General features: G+C 38.9%; 1 protein-coding gene across 2 annotated transcripts in view; it reads right to left on the minus strand.

Moving 5' to 3' along the window:
• Positions 1-1,474: 1,474 nt before the first annotated feature.
• tafa4 (TAFA chemokine like family member 4) overlaps positions 1,475-21,321 on the minus strand; it is a 168,027-nt gene continuing 148,180 nt past the window's right edge. The window contains exons 5-6 of one of the 2 annotated variants that reach the window (XM_062969691.1): positions 17,288-17,371; positions 1,475-5,047 (exon numbers count right to left, since the gene is read on the minus strand). In XM_062969691.1, coding sequence (XP_062825761.1) covers positions 4,944-5,047; positions 17,288-17,371 — 188 coding nt within the window. In that variant the 3' untranslated portion in view covers positions 1,475-4,943. Of the gene's footprint in view, positions 5,048-17,246; positions 17,372-21,321 lie in introns of both variants that reach the window. The other variant, XM_008105399.3, reaches the window with a different exon arrangement.

Consider the following 21,321-nt stretch of genomic DNA (forward strand, 5'->3'; position numbering starts at 1 on the left):
AACGCCATCTGGGAAAACACACTTTATCCTTTTTCCTTTGAAGCCAAGGGCAGACAAATGTTCCTCCTTTGAACTGCTTCTCTCTTCTCTCCTCCCCATGAGTAAGTAGTATCGGCCTTTTGACCAGGGACACAGAACTGCACGAGCACATTGTCATACTCTGCCTGGTTGATGCAGAATTTCAGCCAGAGATTAAAAATGGAATCGTTTGAATTATTTTGCACATATATTTTTCACCTGTAATGATAATGTTACCAGAAATGTAAATTCACAGTGCTATCAATAGTGTGGACGGTATCCTTGAAATGACTGGGATGACCTTGAAGGAACTGGGCGCGGTGACGGCCGACAGGGAGCTCTGGTGTGGACTGGTCCATGAGGTCACGAAGAGTTGGAGACGACTAAATGACTGAGCAGCAGCAGCATCAATAGTGTAGCACTGCATTAAAAAAAACAGATTCCAAAATTCATGACCAAAATATGAGCATAAGAAAGACCAAAGATCTAGCTCCTTCGCCACCTAATTCCCATTGGTAGTCAGCCTATGCGAAAGCAGTGGTCCATTGAACCATGGCAGTTAAAATGAATGACACTGAATTAATTCTACAGCATCGGTGTACCCTACTCTGCTAGTCCTGGAGGAGGAGCATAGACTTCCTAAATAGAAGCCATTATCATTTGTCTAACTCCTTACCTAAATGAAGTTCAAATGCAGGATATAAACAGATCACATACTGGGTGCTTTCTAATGATTTATGTTGCATATCATCATTATCACCATCAACATTGTCATTATCTTTATTTCTGCAATGAGTTCCTCAAAATCTGGGATATGACTCCTTCATGAATATCTTCTGAATGCGATCCAAGATTCCACCTATCACCAAATTGGCCACATGACCAATAATATTTTTTCTTGCACATCTTTTTTTAATGTGCATCTATTTTTGTCATCTTTTAATACAGAATAGAAGCAAAAGAATTATTTAAATCCTGACATGTGCTGGGAAAAACCAGTTCTGATGAACCATTTTTGTCTTGAGGAAGATTTCAAAACATGCAGTTCTGGTTGGGAGGACTTATTTACTAATTAATAAAGATAATTATCAAAATTAAGCATCTAAAATGTAGGATTTTCTCCAATTTGAATAGAGAAAAAACATTTTGTAGAGGACTTGGAATATTGTATGACTATTTCAAGATGTTCCTCACAAAATAAAGCCAACCATGACTATTATTGTAGACAACTTCACATTATAGCAAGGAAATCCTGTACACAATTAAATAAATTAGTGCAACACCATCTCAATGTTTTTGGCATTTCTGGATCTACAAGAATTGGTCATATATCAACACCATAAAATTTACATAAAGCATAGGGTCAATGACAGTTCATCTGCAGAGAGACGTGTGTGCATCGCTGCATTTGAATGTGTTCCAATGTATCCAATGATGCAACTGAGAACAGACGGGCTATAAATTCACCTCCCTTTATAGTTCCTTTTATGTAAGCTGATGACAAAAGAAAGGCATGTAGCACTTAGGGAAAGAAGAAAAGCAGAATGAAATACAACTACAATAATACGAAACAATTGCATGTCATAAATCATATGAGTTAGAAAATATAGTCTGTCAAAGGACTGGACATTTAATTATTATAATTATTATAAGTAGCAAGTAACTGAAAGTGAACATCTTCTTTCTATCTAGAACTTTGCTTATGAGTGATAATTACACTACTTCATAGGAGGTTATCAGGGAAACAAAGATCAATGCGGCTTTCTTCTACTAATTTTTCTAGGTGCTATGTTGGCAATTTGATCCTGTCCCATATATGCAACATATATTCAGTTTTGTTCTCTTTTTGAAAAGAAAGGGATGTAACCTGTAACACATTTTCTTAGGTTTCTTCTCACAGTGACTGGGTTTTATATAACTATTTTTGTTTTTATTTAATCCTATCCCCCACTTATAATATTCAGCCCTTTAAAGATGACCAGAGCTACACGCCCCTATCTGCCATCATCTCCTACACTTACTTTCCCATCAAAAATACTTACTTTCCCCCTTTTGGCCTATTATGCTGATGGGAAAGCACCCCTTCACCATTCTTCTGTAGACAGAAAAGAACATGACAGCAAGCAGCTGGAGGGAAAAGGGACTGAAATAATTTCAAAAAGAAACCCTGATTATTACTACAATATGAGTGAGGAAATGGAATAGATAGGGACACATGGGTACATTGCTGTTCTTGATAAACTTGCTTCTTCAGACATACATGTAAAAACAGATGGGTTTATAGACAGACAGGCACATACACACACATGTGGTTCTCATTCACCTTTTCTCAGGCTCTGAGCTGAACTTGGTGGCTTGGGGTGTACCACATGTGCTTTCTCCAGTAAAGTAGGACACAAGAAACATTTTTAAAAATCTTCTAAACACTTCAACTGGTACCTTTCTGCCTATCCTTCTGTAGGAAGGTAGAAACAGTTTTGCTTCAGTGGGCCCTTGTGGGAAGATATTTCAAAGGTAAAAAGCCTTTCAAAAGGTGCAGCATTGTTTAGATTTGTTAGTTTCCTTTTTAACGGTCCATGCGTTTTTTTCAGCGTTGAGTCCATGGCTGAGGAAAAGTCAGGATACAACAATCATCTCTACACATCCTGTTGTAGTTCTTCTTTTGTTTTGAACCGGGGGGGGGGGGGGTAGGGCTCCCATTAATTACCTTTACAATATGTTTCTTTTTTCAATATCAGTTTTATATTACTTGATCTCAACAATCACAAGATGGCATCCTGTTCAATAGTTACAATTTGTAAGCTAGAGTTATAACTTCAACCATTTTTAAGGTCATATTTAGAATTGTTGTGCTATTGCAATGACTATGGACATTTTCCCATCAGCATAATAAAATAGAGGCAATCATTGGAGTTCCTCCTGCAGAATTCTGGGAAATATAGTTCAGGGCAGAGCCTTTGGAATTCTCAGCTAGAGAGGTCCTTCACTTCCCTAAACTACATTGCCCATAATTCTGCAGGAGCAGATCAGATTTTTTTTGTGTGTCAGGAGCAACTTGAGTCGCTTCTGGAGTGAGATAATTGGCTGTCTGCAAGGACGTTGCCCAGGGGACGCCGATCTGTTTTGATGTTTTTACCATCCTTGTGGGAGGCTTCTCTCATGTCCCCGCATGAAGCTGGAGCTGATAGAGGGAGCTCATCCACACTCTCCCCGGGTGGGACTCGAACCTGGCAGCTTACAGGTCAGCAACCCAACCTTCAAGTCACTTAGTCCACTACGCCATCTGGAGGCTCTCTTCTACAATGCTGATGGGAACACGTCCTAGGATTGCTCCCCAAAAAGCCACCTCAGAAACCAGGTCACTGCACCGGGTGAAGGAGTTCTGAGGCCCTGATGTTAAAGGAGGACATGCCCAGCCCCCTCCCAACAGTCAGCTGTGTTGCAACATACAGTTGCAACAGAATCTTGCAGACTCATGGCACTGTGGTTCAAGGGCAGTCAAAGGCTGGATGCATCATCCTTCAGCACACCACTCACTTGCACCACTGAACCCCTTCATTTAGAGCAGTTCTTTGGTTTCTTAGGTGGCTTTTGGGGGATTGAATTAGGAGACATATCATAACTATGTCATTGTAGCTATTTCACCCATGTAGAATGTCAGCCAAAGTCTTTACTTAGATGTAGTATTACTAAGTACAGTAGGAGCCTCATAACTGCAGAATAAATATACAACATTTCACTTATCCATAATTTCACCTATTCACTTAGGGCATACTGTAAAGGTTAACACCCTCTTTTCAGAACCTCCATCATTTGTCCCATTAAAAATAAGGTTTGCTATTATTTGTGGTTTCATGTAACCCCACAATGTCCAAGAACATATTACCAGCGGATATGGGTCCATACTGTACTAGTAAAAGCACAACAAATAAAAGAAAATATAAGCAGGGGTCATGAAAACATGACAGCTAGGAGAGCACCAAATATGTTCTTTACCCACCTTGTCCCCCATGTAGGTTGATACTTCAGTGTCACTGACACTTGAGGTTACAAGTTCTACTATGGATAAGGACTTAATGAAAAACATGGGGTGTACATATTCCATTTCTATGCTCCAGAAGTTCAAGTCACTTCAGCCCACAGTTATTCACCATTTCACCATGCCAGAGGGATCAATGCAGAAATTCTATCTCAAGCTTGCAAACTCCCCAAATGTATGGAGAAGGATAACAATCTTACTTAAGGGTCTATCTATTTTTGGTTACAAAACCATCACCTAAACATTTCCTTGACCTGGGTGAAATTTCCTAATACATATTTCCACTTTCTTTCCATATCTGGAATAAAAAAGAAACAGAAATGTTGATTCTGCTGTTTTACAAATGGATGGCAGCATTGGGTGTGATAAAGTCTTTCTACTTTTAGAACAAGTATCCTCACTCCAGACTTTAAAACTGTACAAATGGAAAGAAACATAGCTATAGAGACTATAACAAAACATGAAGGTGAACAAGAACTACTAATTTAATAAACATCCCTACTTCTTTTGATACTTAGTAAATTCCAGGTAAAAATATATTGAAGTGGATTTTTCAAACAGTAATATTTTTTGTCCTTCTTACTGTTTTCATGGTGAGGCTCCTTCATTTGAAATATTGTGTATTCTTAACCTTATTTTTCCCCAAGTGTTGTTCAATCAAACTTTAGTATTCATGATGCCATAAACAAAGTTGACTTTGGATGTTATTTCATTGCTCTTTTTACAGGTATTCACCTTGAGTGCAAACATTCTTCATCATTTTTGTCTTTAAAATGAATCCAGTTCTTTGTAAGAAAGTTTTGAACTGAAGAGAGCTGTCTTCCTTAGAAAGGAGTACTACACTAGGTCTGGCCAGCTAATTTGAAAAGTTGACAGTCCAACTGAATCATTTCTCATAAAATAAGGGTCTCTGTGCAATAGTTATGCCACGTAGCTGGAAATCCCATTGTTCCAAAGTTGGCACATGCTTAGGTTTTGCTACCGTGTCACCTGAAAACAAAGGAAAAAAGGAAAGTGAGAATCAAATGTATAAATGGTTGAATGACAACACAAAAAATAAGCTGGATTCTTTAGAGATTTTATACATTTTTATGCTGTTAAAACTCAAAAATTTAGAACCATGCTTGCCAAGCTCTGTTCACTCTTAATCATGGAGAGAAGTCTACATTCATAGAGAATGTATTTATTATTTATTTATTTACAGTATTTATATTCTGCCCTTCTAACCCTGAAGGGGACTCAGGGCGGATCACAGAACATACATATGCGGCAAACATTAAATGCCGTTTATACACCGACAAGACAATTATACATAGATAGAGGTATATGTAGGCTTTTCCCATCTTCAGCATCTTGTAGGCTAGTGCTCAGTTCCGGCCACGGGGGGCCATCTTCCTGCTGAAAAGCTCCATCTTCCTGCTGAAAAGCTTTGTTCGTAAACTTCCTCCTTGATCAAATCGTTGGCATTTTTCTGGCATTTCCTTATGGGTGCCTTAAAATACTTCCTTGCTTTTAAGCGGTACCTATTTATCTACTAACATTTGCTTTCAAATCACTAGGTAGGCGGAAGCTGGGCTAAAGGCCAGGAGCTCAAACTGTCTACCTTTTGACTAACAAGATTTACTGAAACTGGTGGTTTAACCTGCTGTGCTAAAGCTCAGTCCTATATAGCAATAGGGAAGAGGGCTGCTGCTTTTAATAAAGTCAATATTAAGCGTTTGATGGCTCTTTGGGAAAACAACAACTGAAACATTCTGCAGCAGATGTATAGATTGTAAATATCTGTTCCAATAACAGTGTGCACAAACATTTTATCAATTAGTGGTTCTTTCTCCCAGTTTTAAATCTGCTTTTTAAAATAATTGTATCAAAGAGTTTGAAACATCTCATGGGCCATTGAGACCAATGATAACCCAGTTTTTGAAGGTGTTCAGGGAAGGAGACACAACTACCTAGCTAGTCAATTGGTCAATTGGTTCCATTGCTAATCTGCACTTACGACCAAGACAATCCTCCTAATGTACAATTGAAATATACTCTCCTGTAACCTAAAACCATTAGACCTGGTCCTGCTTTTGGGAAAGCAGAGAACAAGACCCAGGTGTGTATATTAGGATTAGAACAATTTATTGTGACATAACCCCAACTGGGAAAAGAGAGACCTGTATCTCACTTGCACATTGCTGACACTGAAGTCTGAAACAGCTGGATGACTTTTCCTAGTAGCTCCACAGAGATTTCAAAAAAATATGGTGTATATGAAGTGATCTTCTGGACCAGAGGGAGAACTGAAATTACCCAACATATTTTCTATAACTTGGTTCGGTCATAAATCAAAATGGTGTCAAGAAATCAGAAGATTAAGGGTTGATGATTCCAATGAAGAAATTAGATAAAATCCTGACATATAAAAATATATCATTGAATATCATTGAAATCAAAATGACGACTATAATAAAGACTTCTGAAAACTAAGAGTTCACAATCCCTATGAAAGAACTTGATAAAATCTTGAAGTATAAAGATACATCATTAAATACTAAAATCAAGATAACTACACTATAGTATTTCCAATTTCTAGATAAGATTGTGAAATCTTACAGGGAGAAAATCAATTAAATCAAAAGGTAATAGTGCTAGAAATAAATGGGCCTGAGAGTAAATCAAGACTGAACATGGCCCAGACGCCAAAATTATTACTTTTAGACACATGAGATGACAGAATTCATTGGAAAAGATTATAATGTTCAGTAATGTAGAAGGAAGTACAAAAAGAGATAGATTGCATCAATCATGTAAGCAGTGACCCTAAGTTTGTTAGACATATCTAGGGCTCTTGGTAACCAAACTCTAGGAGATCTCTGATTTGCTGTTATTTTTGCTGTTGTTGTTACATTGTTGTTTGTCTTGAAATCATTTCAAGTCTAGATTAAATTCATAGGAGTGAACCTGGCAAGATTTTTCAGAGAAGTTTTGCCTCTGAGGTTGAAGAGCAAAACCTGGCCACAATTCACCCTGTGGGTTTCCAACTCTTGTCTCCCAGAATCCTAGCCTAGCACTCAATCCACTACAATATGCTGAAATAGCAAAATTGCTCTAAAAATAATTTTTAAAAACAGCAGAAGAGAAGGAAGGCAGGATTACGAGAATATGCAAAAGTAGTCATGGCACCACAAAATGCTGAATCAACCCAACTACAGAAAGGAAGAGAGGAGGGATCTTGAAGGTGCTCAATCTGGTATGTATCTGCTACCAATACTAATGTGACTGCAAAGGAATATTGGATTTGTGCAATAATGTCCCAAATTAATAAACTCTACCATGGGTTCCTTTAACAAGAACTGTGCCACTATTTCTAAAGGCAGAAGGAATCATACTATTCTTCAAGGAAGTATTCACTTTGTCTAAAATATCAACCCCATTGACCAGCAGGGAGTTAATCAACAGTCTGAGTTCAAACTTTCAATTAGTCCAAACGAGAGACAAACAATAGCAGAATAACACAACAAAGAAGCTGAGTGTCCATTCCAGAGTTGTAAGTTGAATACAAAAGAATCCAGAGTCCAAGGTTAAATCAGAAACTGTAAGCCAGAGTCCAGGATAAGTACAGAATTTAGGAACAGAAGATAGCAAGAGTTCAAGGTCGTAGCTTCTAGAACGTATGTTGCAGCCAGCAACAAGGTGTCACACTTGAGCTCCTTAAATGCTATAAATATTCAGGTCTTCCATATTGCTGGCTTGTTTCTCTGCTAATCTCGAGGACCCGAGAAGCTAAGCCTTCACTCTTCACAGGTCCATGAAAGCTGGGATACTTAACCCTTCCTCTGCTTGCTTAGAGGAATTTGCTTGCCCTTGCTCTGCAGGCTGGAAATGGGTAGCTACTTTCATGGGTTCTACCTCTGAGCTTGGCTGAGGGAGCTGCTATGCCCTGCTGGGCTCCATCTCCAATGCTGGCCCTTCAATCACCATCTCCTCATCCTCGCTATGCATTACACACTTTCTCTGATGTCCAATAGTTTCAACCTGCTTTATTTTAATAACGATAAAACGCAAGGAGCCAGAGAATGAATGTTCTCAAATATCCACATACCCAGATTGCAAATTGTTCATAGCAAAGTGAGTAGTATGGCTTCCATAGGCTCTGGAAGGGTTGGGCTAGATGGCATCAGTAGCCACTTTCACCTTTAGAATTCTCTCATACTATGATGCATCATGGGAGTTTCAGTTCAACAATATCTAGTGGTTCTCCATCCCTGATATCCCAATGTAGAAAACTAAGTGAAGCAAGGTAACTTAATAATTTCCAAAGAAGATTTTTTTTCTTTTATCTTGATCTCTTTCACAGGAACAAGAATAGCAAAATAGCAGCAACAGGATTGAAGGATACTAAGGAAGATATCACTTTGCAAGTAAATATAGGCAACTTATCAAAAGCTGAAGGACAGATAGGAATCTTCGGAGTGATAGAAAAAATGAGCTTAAGTTCAGGCAAAACAGATAACATGGAAGAAAGTTGGAGAGCTTTTCTTCCCCCACCCGCCTATGTAAGTAGATGAAAAACCTGGCCTTTATTTTCTACGAAAAAATATATGCACATTTTAAAATAGCTCTGTTAATTAGTTGTGCTCAGCAAAGATAAACAATAAAGTGTGTTCCATTAATTTTTATTTAGCATTATAATGAGTCCAAAAAGTGTTTATTTGTGTGCCTATATTCATCTTGCTCAACATTATTGCAGCTATTAACAATGTGCAAAAGGAACATTATACAAGTATTATTTATTTGTTCCTTTTCCCTCTTCTTTTTTACTCTGTTACTTAAATAACTATCCCCAATCCATTCCAGCACAGGCAAAGCAGTTTAAATTTTTTGAAAAAGGCAATGAAATCACTCTCTCTAGTGGCTAAAAGAGATGGGAGGGACAATGGCACCAATAGTTTCAAGCTAGTATGTGGAAACCTAGGGCCCTTCCACACTGCTGAATAAAATTCCACGTTACCTGCTTTGAACTGGAATATATGGCAATGTGGACTCAGACAATCCAGTTCAAGGCAGATATTGTGGGATTTTCTGCCTTGGTATTCTGGGTTATATGGCAGTGTGGAAGGGCCCCTAGTTACATTTGAGGAACTTTGTGTGACATCCCCTAAGAGTGATGACTGTTACATCTGTAACTATGATTCCAAAGCCCTTTGACTGCATAACCTGTCTGGTGACACATCTATACAGTACCAGCTGTTTTATCTGGGGCCAATCTGAGAGCATTATGCTCTAGATTTGCCCTGGATAATTTGTGATGTTGGCCACCAGGCCACATTCTCAGCAGTGTCACATTGGTATCCAGTCAGTCCAGCCATGCTGCATGGCCCCACTGCCTCATCTTCTAATGTTGCTATTAGAACTTCATGCTGGCCACAGAGCTGCCTGTGAGCACCTGGACATCGCCTCTTGCATCTGCCGAAGTCATAATGAGGAATCTGTGTGATCAGCAAGGAGAGATGCCCTCCTTTTTGCTGATCACGTGGGTGCCCCATTCTGACCTCAGAGGAGGTGTCCACAATGGCCAGGCATTCATAATGAGCAGATGACCCAGTGTGCCTGCTATAAGGATGAAATGGACACCATCAAGCTGCCTAGATGACCACAAAGCCCATGGATATTCCAGAATTTCCTTCAAACCAGAGTGTCATCCAACATTGCCTAGTGTGAGCAAAGTTGGTTTGGGGGGAAAAACCTCAAGACACTTACCTAAGCATTTATTATATATCTCAAGACTGCAAGTGCATGATCTGGAGTGAATATGGTATTTTTTATTGATATACATAAGCCCTTGGTCAATAGATAAATCTGATTTTCAACCTCACTGTTTTTAACTTAGTCATATTAAACATTTTCACATAAGCAAACATTACTAATGCTATAGGAACACATCAAAATGTGTTGTTGAAAGCAGGGAGTTTTGCTCTTAGTTTACTCCTCTGTTATCACTGGAATCCATACTGCCTTCATAAAGCTAGTTATTCTCAACAATTTGCTGCGATGAATCCTTTTTAATCTCCTGCATATATCTCTCTCTCATACCAGCACAATGCTTTATTGAACACAGCCCATGGTGACAAGCTATTAACAGTCATCTAATCCATACTGCTGTGAGATTTAAAGGAGGTGCAGTGGTTGAAACTGAATTCCACAGAGGTATTAGCCACAATCTAGCATACAGTTATTCACACTTAAATCCTATTGATTTGAGCTGACAAGGATATTTGAATGCTAGATTGCAATCATCACTTACCAAGCAACAGCAGCAGTAAAAGTCTAGCTTACAGATATATGTAAGAATGCAGGGGTTTGCAGAGTTTGGTTCCAAGGTCCACCTAAGTCACTTATATCTCTGCTATGAGTCATCTCGGGCTTTGGGATTATTAAGAGAGGCCTTCTCTCAGTTTCACTACCATTGCATATATGATTGGTGAAGATGGAGATATAGGGCTACCTCCAAATAAAATAGTCTGAAGCAAACCAATATGATTGGTTTCTGAGCCTTCTACAAGATCTACAAGCTTTCAGTACATGAAAAACTTCAGAACAAAGAGAAGGAGGAGAAAGAAGAAAAGCTTGGTTTACTCAGGGTTCTCCAACTGCAGACCTTTTGATGAAGGTACATTAATGGAAAGTATCAGAACCTGTTTCAGCTAATTTTCTCCTCCATGACATGTAATGACTGGTAATCATGATTAACTGGCTGTTAAATTCCCTTTGCTGCTTGCTCACTGATCGGCTGATATGAAATTCTGCTGTGTCTCTCTGTTGTTTGGTCAGCCTGTTATTCATCCAGTCTGTTGTGTTCCACCTAAGATATATCATAGTGCATAATTGTAGCACTTTGATATCACTTGAATTGCTGTGGCTCTACCATATGGATTTCTGAAATTTGTAGTTCAGTGGAAACACTCAACATAGTGTAGTCTCCCCCCCCCCTCACCAAACTCTAATTACAGGAAAGTAGATTCTACCTGAACATTAGGAAGAACTTCCTGATTGTGGCCCCTTCTACACTGCCATATAAAACCCAAAATAAAGAATTAGAACTCTGTTACAGTATCTCACAAAAACTTAGATCCCAAGATTCTGTGAGTAGGAGTCACAACAGGTACAGTGATATCACTCTGCTATAATGCAGTCTGGATACATGCCAGGTCTTCATACAAGCTCAGTCTTTCATGGCTTCAGCACTGTCTGTTGGAAAGCTTGCTGAATAGGATGAACATAATGGATATCTAGGAGTATTTCTTGCATCCCAGCTCCTTCAGTGAGGACTATTGAAGGTCTTCTCTCTAGCGAGTGGAGCAGCAGGAGGGAATTCAGCTTCTCAATTCTGAAGTAAAGAACTATCTAATATAGCTCTCTTGAGGAGTAGAGGGGGTCCTGAGGCTTTACCTGAATGTTAACAAGTCACTTTTTTAAACCTCATCTCCCCAAATCTAGTACTGGATTCAGGGAGCTGTAGTACAAGCATATATTTTCCAAGCTCTGGGTTCCATATACACAGAGACCCTAGCTCTACAACAGGTCTTTGGGGTGTTCTAAACTTTAGCTCTTGAGATCCTTGATCATTATCCAAGACAGCTAAAGCTTCTGGGATTCCAAACCACCCACAAAATTAAAGTTTAGTAATCACTACTTTAGGGTACTCTAGGTCTGCTGCCCTGAAAACTGGGACTCAGAGCAAAGGGTTCTAATTACAGGAAAGGAGATTGCACCTGAACATTAGGAAAAAGCTTCCTGTCTGTGGCCCCTTCTACTCTGCCATATAAAATCTAGTTTATCTGCTTTGAACTAGATTATATGGCATTGTAGACTCAGATAATCCAGCTCAAAGCAGAGAATGTGTATCATCTGCCTTGATATTCTGGATTATATGGCTTGTAAAAGGGCCCTCAAAGAACCATTCAGCCATGAATTTCTTTGCCTCAGAGTGTGGTGGAAAATCCTTCCTTGGAATTTTTTAAACAGAGGCTTGATGACCATCTGTCAGGGTTACTTTTATTGTGCTTTTCCAGCATAGCAGGGGGATGGACTAGATGGCCCAGCTCTATTATTATATGATTCTATGATTGTATGTCTACATGGGCCAAACAAACCAGATACATTTTGCAACTGTTGTGGAGTCCGTGTGATGTCTGGCTGATTTCTCAGCAGAAATGCTGTTTCCAGCCATTAATTCAGAATAAGGGGGAACAGAATCACTCCAGAGCTCCAGGAACAGCAGCCCCAATGCACTCTTGACCCAGTTGACCATCTGTACCAGCAAAAAGCTCTGGGGAGGTTTCCATGCTGCATCAAAAGCAGCTCTGGCACCATATTCTGTATTATTTGGGTAAGTGTAGATGGAGCCTTATTGCCCTGAAGTAACCAAAACTGCACATAGTATTCGAAGCATGGCCACTCCATAGATTTACATAATGATATAATTATATTGGAAGTTTTGTTTTCAGACACCTTTTCAAATTATTCTAAACAGAGGATGCAACTTTACAATTAGTTCTGGTCCCCAGCTATCCCCTATTGCTCTAGCAGATCCAGTCCTTCTCCATCCTACCCTTCCACTCTTCTAGTATCTTCTAGGGTTGTGCATTTGTATGGAATCCATTTCTGTATGTTCCATTCATATGGCCTCATTTTCATTTTTGGCTCCGCTTCCGAAAATGGGTGTCTATACAAATGGGCGTTTTGGAAAAGGTCTGAAAAAAAGAATATTTTTGTGCCTGTCAGGGCACTGAACGGCAAGTGCCTCTTCAAGGTCTGAAGTGGAGTGCTGAGTAAGATGCGCTTAGCGTTCGGCACTCCACTTCAGGGCCTGCTGGCAGGCCTACTCGCCAGATGCAGTCTTTTTCCAAGGAGGGTGCATCTAGCGAGCAGGCCCAAAACACACGCACGTGCCAGACCCTGAAGTCGGTGCCGAAGATGTGCTGTGTCCACACATGCTGATGGAGTTACAGTAAGGTTTTTTTTTTCCTTTGCTTTACACGGTTAAGGGGGGAGAAGAGAGAAGCACCCATGCCCCCAGGGCCTGCAACCCTGGCAGACATGAAAATCAGACGACAAACAGTTACCATTCCCACTTTTGATTAATTTCACTGGTGTTTCTGTACCAGAGGGGGGTGTACCGATTCGTGCATTCTGAATAAACAAAACGAACGAAACGGATGAAACAGTAATTGAGGCCATGTCTAGTATCTTCCTCCTCCTCCACTTCACTACTCATAGCTTTTCTTTTTACCATAGCCTCCAAATCCTCCAATAATTTTAACAACTAATTCCAGTGAACCAGTACAAATCAGCTGAATCACATTATCATTTTCATCACATTATACACTGAAGTTATTGACTGGATGCTGTTTTTCTGAGTGGGCAGATCCACTCTTTATAATTCCTAAGGAAAGACCTCTGTCTCTGAAAGTCCATGATGTAAATATGTTTACTGTTATGGAAGTTTTCTTTATACACAGAAGTAAGATAAGTTTTATATCACTTCAAGCACCTAGTCTTAAAATGGCAACAGCAGCAGCTTTGTCTAAATCTAAAATTATTCCCCAGTTGAATGATGATAATAATAATAAAAACCATCCTACTGTTTCATGACAACTCAGGGAATTGTATTTTTACTTCTGGAAGTGCCAGATGAAATGGTTGAACTTTCAGGAAGTTGGACAGGTAAAATTTATATTTCCCAACTCACCATGAGGTTTCCCTGTGAAGAAAAGAAGCCAGATACAGCTGAACACAAAAATAGGACAAGTAGGCGCATTTTCACTATAAAAGGTGGCTTATGGGCATTATCTCAAAATTCCCCACCTTTTGTTTTTCTGTCTGCCAAAAGTACACTCTCAAAATAACAAGAAAAAATGGGAAAGCCCCATCATAGGCATCTTATCAAATTAAAGATACTTGCAGCACCTTTGGGTGCAATGCTAACCCATTAAGATCAAAGTGAGCTTCGCTACAGACTTCTGTGGACCGTGGATTGCACACTTGGGGATCTCTTCTTTGAAGAAGGGAGTTAATAGCTTGTTACTTTAATGAAGCAAAGCCAGTTTAGGGCACTCCTGGGTGCTCATTCAGCACAGTAGTTAATCTCAAACTGGAAATGTGTGCAAGGGCCTAAAATCAGAACTCGAAGCCACATTCACCCACGTGATAAAAAAAAAAAAAGACAGTTTTGGCTCAATTGGAATCTAAGGGCTGATTGCTCTGCAGATTAGCCAATTTTTCACAACAAGCACTGTGCATGGATTTGTGCTTTTTTCATAACCAGTGCCTGTGTGTTTGTTTATGGTCCCTTGCTCCTTCTTCACTCCCTTTTCTCCATGGCAAATGTGTTGCCCATTGCAACAACTCTTCGGTAACCTTCCTTTCCTTCTCTTTTATAAAGGAATGGATGCCAATGGGCTCTATAGAGCAGAAGAAACCAGACTACAAGGTTACAGGCTTTCTTCATGTTGTTTCGTTTTTCTTTAAAATCTGTGGTTGACCAGCTGGAACCAAATGCAAAACATTAGCTTAGAATGATGCCCCTTTCACACAGCTGTATAAAATCCACATTGAACTGGAATATATGGCAGTGTGGACTCAGATATCCCAGTTCAAAGTTGGTATTCTGGATTATCTGCTTGACTTTCTGGGTAATATGGCTGTGTGGAAGGGCCCTGAGATATCATGTTAATGTCTGCCAATCACAACCCAGAGAATGCTGGAATGGGGACTCTACAGGGGTGAAAGTATATAAAATTGAGTGTGATCCTCTGTGGTTATAATGCAATTTGACACCACTTTAACTGCCATGGCTCAGTGCTATGGAATCTTGAGATTTGTAATTTGGTTAAAAAATTCAGTCTTTGGCAAAAGATGGCTAAAGACTTTGTAAAACTACAATTCCTATGATTCCATAACATTGAGTCATCATAGGTAGAGTACAGTCAAACTGCATTAATTCAAGAGTGTAGATGCACCCTGAGGCTTATCTCAGTCTCCTTCCACACAGCTGAATAATATTCCACATTATCTGCTTTGAACTGAAATATATGGCAGTGTGGACTCTGAGTTTGGAACTTCAGGATCAATCTGAGAGGGGATCTGTATGTGATGTTATGGATTAGATGTGTGGGTAGGGAAAAATAATGTTGAGCTTTTATTAGAGAAATTAAGCTTTATATTGAATATCTATTTAATAAGCTATTTTTGAATCATATACAGAATGTTTGAATACCTAGTGTGGTGACAGTATCTATTTAAGGATGATGTCCAGTGGTGGGACATCTAGAAGGTCTTTACATTGGACGCCGCAGTGGTGGGACACAAAAAGATCTCACAATTGTTGGCAGTGGTGGAATAAGTACCGTGTTTCCTCGAAAATAAAATAGTGTCTTATATTAATTTTTGCTCCCAAAGACACACTAGGTCTTATTTTCAGGGGATGTCTTATTTTCCCTCTTTGTCTTTCGCCTTCCTCAGAGGAGGAGGACAAGGGAGCCACTGCCACCAAGGAAGGCAAAGGACAAGGAGGAAAAGGTGCATGCCTTTCCCTCCTTCTCCTTCACACCGCACAAGCCTTCCTTGGTGGCGGCAGCTCCCTCCTCCTAGGTCTTACTTTCAGGGGATGTCTTATATTTGGCAATTCCACCAAACTTCTACTAGGTCTTATTTTCAGGGGATGTCTTATTTTCAGGGAAACACGGTAGATCCCTCAAGATGTACACTAAGGGCCCTTCCAGACAGGCCCTATATCCCAGGATCTGACCCCAGGTTTTCTGCTTTAAGATGAATGATATGAGTCTACACTGCCATATAATCTGGGATAAACAAAAAACCTGGGATCAGATCCTGGGATATAGGGCCTGTCTGGAAAGGACCTTAGAATCAAGAAACAGAGTTGATCTTAGTGCATTTCTGATTCATTACCTAGGCTTGAACTTTTAGTCTTTTCACCCAAAAATCTATTTCTGGTTTCCACCCTCAAGCTTTTTTTCTTGTAATATTCTGGGGAACTATTCAGACATTAGAGTCTTAAATCCTTGGTGATTTACTTCAGGTAAACTGAGAATTTATTAAGAGGCTCAGTCCATCCCTATTATAGCAAACAACAGGCTGTCACCACAGGGCAGTGTGGAGGTAATGGCAAAGTCTTAGACATTGGGTGGCGAATTTCTAAACATAAATACCTCCTCTCTAAGTATGTCACTTATCATATTGACAGGAATGTCATAACTGCATATATTATGTTTTACTATAGTTTTTACTGATAATAATAATAATAATAATAATAATAATAATAATAATAATAATAATAATATAAAAGTTTATTTTTAACCCAGCCTTTCTTCCTGAAGGGACTCAGGGCAGCTTCCAAACTCAGGGTGGCTTCCAAACAACTATTAAACAACCAATTACCTGATGCTAATAAGATCAAAGCCAAAGTGCAATAAATAGACTAAGTACAACATTTGAAATAACATTTAAAACATGGAAAGGAAGCTAAAATGTCAGGGGAAAGAAGAATATCTTTGCCACTAGGCAGATTTTTATGTTAGCTGCATTTAATAAGCAGAGTGTCACAACCAAGAAGCCCTCTTTCTTGCTGATGTTCATCTAACCTCATTTAGGATACTTGGAAAAAGATATCCTAAGGTCTAAGGACCCAGTGATGTACATATTGGAGGAAGTGTTCTATTATAAACTCAGACCAGTCAATTGTCTATTTCTAGTTGTGAGAACAAGGACAATAGAGGAACAATGTAAGATGGTGGAAGAGCTATGACTGAATTGCACAGATTGAAGCTAAATGTGGAGACTGAATCAGGACAACTAGGCTGGCAAGGCTAGGTTTTTTCTCCCCATGCTACTTTTCCTGGTCTGAGTGGCCCCCTCAATTAATGACCTTGTGAGGAAAAATATACAAATTCCAAAAAGGAATTTGCAACATTTTCCCTTTTGGAAAAAGCAGACATTTGTAGTTCTTGAGATGTTTTGCGGGCTTTAGATCAGGAAATGATGTCAGGAAGGCAATTAATCCCCTCTCATACACACACACAGACAAAAGCCAACATACACCTGATTTAATCAGGATCTCTCCCAATCATCCCATCATTTTGTCACACCTACATGTGACATTTAGAGCAAAGGATAAACTTGCCTTGGTGGTTTTGACTTTATTTCCACTGCTGCACGACCAACCTGAATAATCTGGAAGCACTTTACAGTCTTCTCCATCCAGACAAGGGTTCATATGACACCACCACTTCTGGATGACAATGGCAGCTGGAAGAAAAAGACAAAGTAGGTTTTTAAACAGCAAAATAAAACAAGTTCTTATCAAATGACTTATAGGTTAATACAGCCTTCTACAACATGGTGCCTTCAGCTGTTTAGTGGCTGGCACAGTTAAGCATATTTGTAGAGTGATAGGATAGAAAAGGCTAGGCTAATGCAATGCCTTCATACCAAGTGTAAAAACTGTAATTCATATTAATTCAATTTATATTCCACTATTTCTCTAATAGAGCAGCTCTTTATATAAATCACACAGCTAAAAATCATGAAAAGCTAACACCACAAATTACATATATCTAAAACAGGCAATTCTAAATATCTGCAAAAATCCAACCACAACAATATAAACAAACAAAAGCATTAGAAAAATTAGACACTTTCCAGTTTTCTGAATGCTTGTACAAATAGGTATGTTTTTTTAAAAAAAATTTTTTACAAATCTGCCATCTGAACGTAAACAGAAAGACCTCTTGGAGAACTGCATCCTCAGAAATCAGAAGAATGGTTTTCTAAGGCAAATCTCTGGTACCACATGCTAGAAATATTATAAGGACCAACAAACAATTTGAAGGTCACAGCACCAATTATTTTTGAAAATTTGATTATAAGACTCTTCTAAAACAGGAGTCATGTCTGCTGGAAATATCTGATAAAACTCTTATGCCAAACTGCAGAAAACATAAATCCTGAAATCATAAGTACACTTATTGTTTTGTGAGTGTAAACATTGTGTTAGTAGTAATTTGAGCCTTTTTCATTCATTGTCCTTTGTAGTTCTGATCTTGTAACCTTAGCAACCTGTGTGCAGAGCAGAAATAGTGAGGAGAACTACAAAGGGTGAACAGTAGTTGTTGCCTTTGCTTATTGTTACTTGCTGTCAAGTTGACTTTGACTTATGGCAACCCAAAGAATGAGGGACCTCAGGGATCCCTGGTCATAAACTGCCTTGATCTGTTATTGCAACCTCAGAGTTGAGACTTCCGTCTGCACTGTGGTCCCCATTTTTTTCCCTACTACTTTCTACTTTACCAAGCAAGAACATTTGTCAATGAATCACACTGTACCATGGCATGTCCAATGTATGAAAAGCTCAGTTTAGTCATCTTTGGTTCCAGAGAGATGTTGGGGTTGATTCACTCTCAGACCAATCAATTTGCTTTTTTAGCAATCCATGGTGTCATAGAACCATCTTCCAGCATCACATTTCAAATTAACTGATTTTCTATCTGTCAGCTTTTCTCACTGTCCAGTTGTGTCCAACCACAGAGAGAAATGTGAGATGTTACTGCAAGGATAATACCGATCAAGCCACCTACACTATTCCTGGCACAATGTTTGTGAGCCACATTTCCATGGAGTTTCTTTGGGCAAAGAAACTCTCCTGGAGTTAGAAACCCTGCACAGTCATCTATAGCTGTGTTTTCACTGGACTAAACTGGCTGGGGACCCACCACCAGTCTACCTGTACAGCAATGTTTTGCCCATGAAATTGAGGAGTTATGGGATTATCCAGAAACAAGGAATGGGATGAAGATAATGTCCGTACTTTATCATGCTGGAGATCTGAGACAGAAATCTTCCCTAGGAGCCTTTAGCTCCTCTAATTAACCTGGAGTACCCAAAGATTCCTACAGAAGTTTTCTCTCATTTTAATATATAAATATATTTATATCAGTTTTCCCCATTTTTGTGGTGGTTCTGCACTCCTAACCTGCAAACATGTAACTGCTGTGATGGATTTTAACTATGATTTTTTTTAGTGCTGGTTGTGTTTAATTCTATTTGAATTTTTGCATAAGTATATATTTTATATTGTATACTAATGCTTTTATATCAAGTGGCTTTGAGTCCTTTTTGGGGAGAAAAAGTGGGATATAACAACAACAACAACAACAACAACAACAACAAAAACAACAACAACAACAACAACAACAACAACAACATGTCTACTGTGTTGTAAGCTAGTTTGAGTCTCATTTTAGTGAAAGGTGTGACATACAATAAACAAGCGAACATGTCCTCTTTCTTAACTGCAAGTCGTCCAAACCCAAACCCTGCTCCATTTTTCCCTTTTATTGACCTTCCATTTGTCTGGAAAAGGAAGAGGAAATGAGACCATTTTGCTACAGCAAGCAGACTGAAATGCCATAGCTTGCGGTTCTACAACAGCTTCAACACCATTACGAGGAAAGAGAGGACATCAGCCCAGGTACATTAACTGCACAGATCCATCTTTAACATATTAGCCTGTCTAAAACAATGCACTTACAAACCATCATGACAGCCATTGTTGGTTTGTTGGTAGATAGACGTTCAGAATCAATAGTGATGATTATGTATTTGTTTCATTGGATATTTCTGCCCTTTTTGGTAAAATACTTCAATTATTTTACTGAGATAAAGCATACTGTTTATATATACATGCTGCAGTGCTGCATAAGATAAAGGTGCTTAACAGTGCAATCCTATGCATCTCTATTCAGAAAAATTGTGTGTGATTGGAGCCTAAATTCCTTTGACTTCAATAAGATTTAAGGTGTTTCTGCACATGATTGTGAACAAAGGAAGCTACCCTCAATCAGTCTTCTCTTTCATTTCTTCATTATGATTTATCATATCGTGTTTATTGCTTGGGGGGAGGAGGGGAGTCATAAAATGTACTTACACATTCCTTATTTGATTCAGTGAATGCAATTCATCAATGTATATGAAATTACTACAAAATATATTGGTTCACCATCCAAACTGAATGAGATGCTGAAATATGAAAATGAATGCTAATTCTGTTAATTCAAACAACATTTTTCTATGCATGTATACCACATTTGTTGATAATTTCAATTCTTTACAAAAGGGTACTACATCACAATTTTTACACCTAAAGGACAAAGCAATAAAACAGTAATTCATAGGGCACTTTTTGGTCCCAAACTCTAAATTAAATTAACTAGCAGCAGGTTGACAATGGTACATTCAGAAGCCTGGATGTTGATTCAATTATTTTATTCCTGCTATGCATTTTCAATGCAGGTAGCAAGTAGAGGTGCCTTTGGGTGGGAGTCTGTAATTTCATTGCCTGAAGCTTCATTTAATAAAAAGAATGCAAATTATCTCTCAGATCTGCTTCTTAAAAGTACATTCATATGTTTCCAGTAAACATTTATTTTGGCTTAACTTGTTAATGATTACTTGTTAATTCAAAATGTGAGTGTAGCGACGCAACCTTGAGTTTAAAAGACAAACATCTAAAAGATACAAATGAAAAGGATAAAAATGTGCCATGATGTGCGGAAGCCAGTAAGGAGGCTTGGAGGATTCAGTTCCTTCCATCTTCTCAATTCTCTTCCTCAAGGCCAATTTTTTTTCATTAGGCCTTATGATGCAAGCACTCAGGGGACAGATTTTGGTCAACCACAGAAAGAATCCATAGTCTATTATGTATGAGTCATCTCCACCTCCGCAAGGCTCCCCTTGGTTGTAGTCATGCATGTGTGGTGGAGAACATTGTCACATCACCAGGGTTTCAGTAAAATTCCACTTTTAGTTGTGTATAACAGCAGCTTGGGCTAGATGCTCCTTGGGGTCCCAGTTATATGATTCCAGACTAGTCAATGTCTATATAAGTCAAAACTAGCAACTACGCTGTTCCCATAGTCAGTGTTTTTGAGCTCAAAGTTCAATGTCCTTTCTTGGTCTGCCTGATGTAATTTTGAACTCCTGGTGGACCAACTAAAAATCTTTATGCTGTATTTCAAATCTGGTATTATCATTATTATTTTCTAGAAATGTACTAAGTTTACAATGGGTGTCAAAAACCATTGGGGAAAAAAGATACAAGTAAGACAAAATATATATATATATAACGCACTTAGGCCCTTTCTACAACCCTTGGCCCTGGTAATATGTATTGGCTACCCACAATCAACCTTGCACCCATA

This window comes from Anolis carolinensis, chromosome 2 (assembly GCF_035594765.1).
Source record: "Anolis carolinensis isolate JA03-04 chromosome 2, rAnoCar3.1.pri, whole genome shotgun sequence".
Lineage (NCBI taxonomy): Eukaryota > Metazoa > Chordata > Lepidosauria > Squamata > Dactyloidae > Anolis > Anolis carolinensis.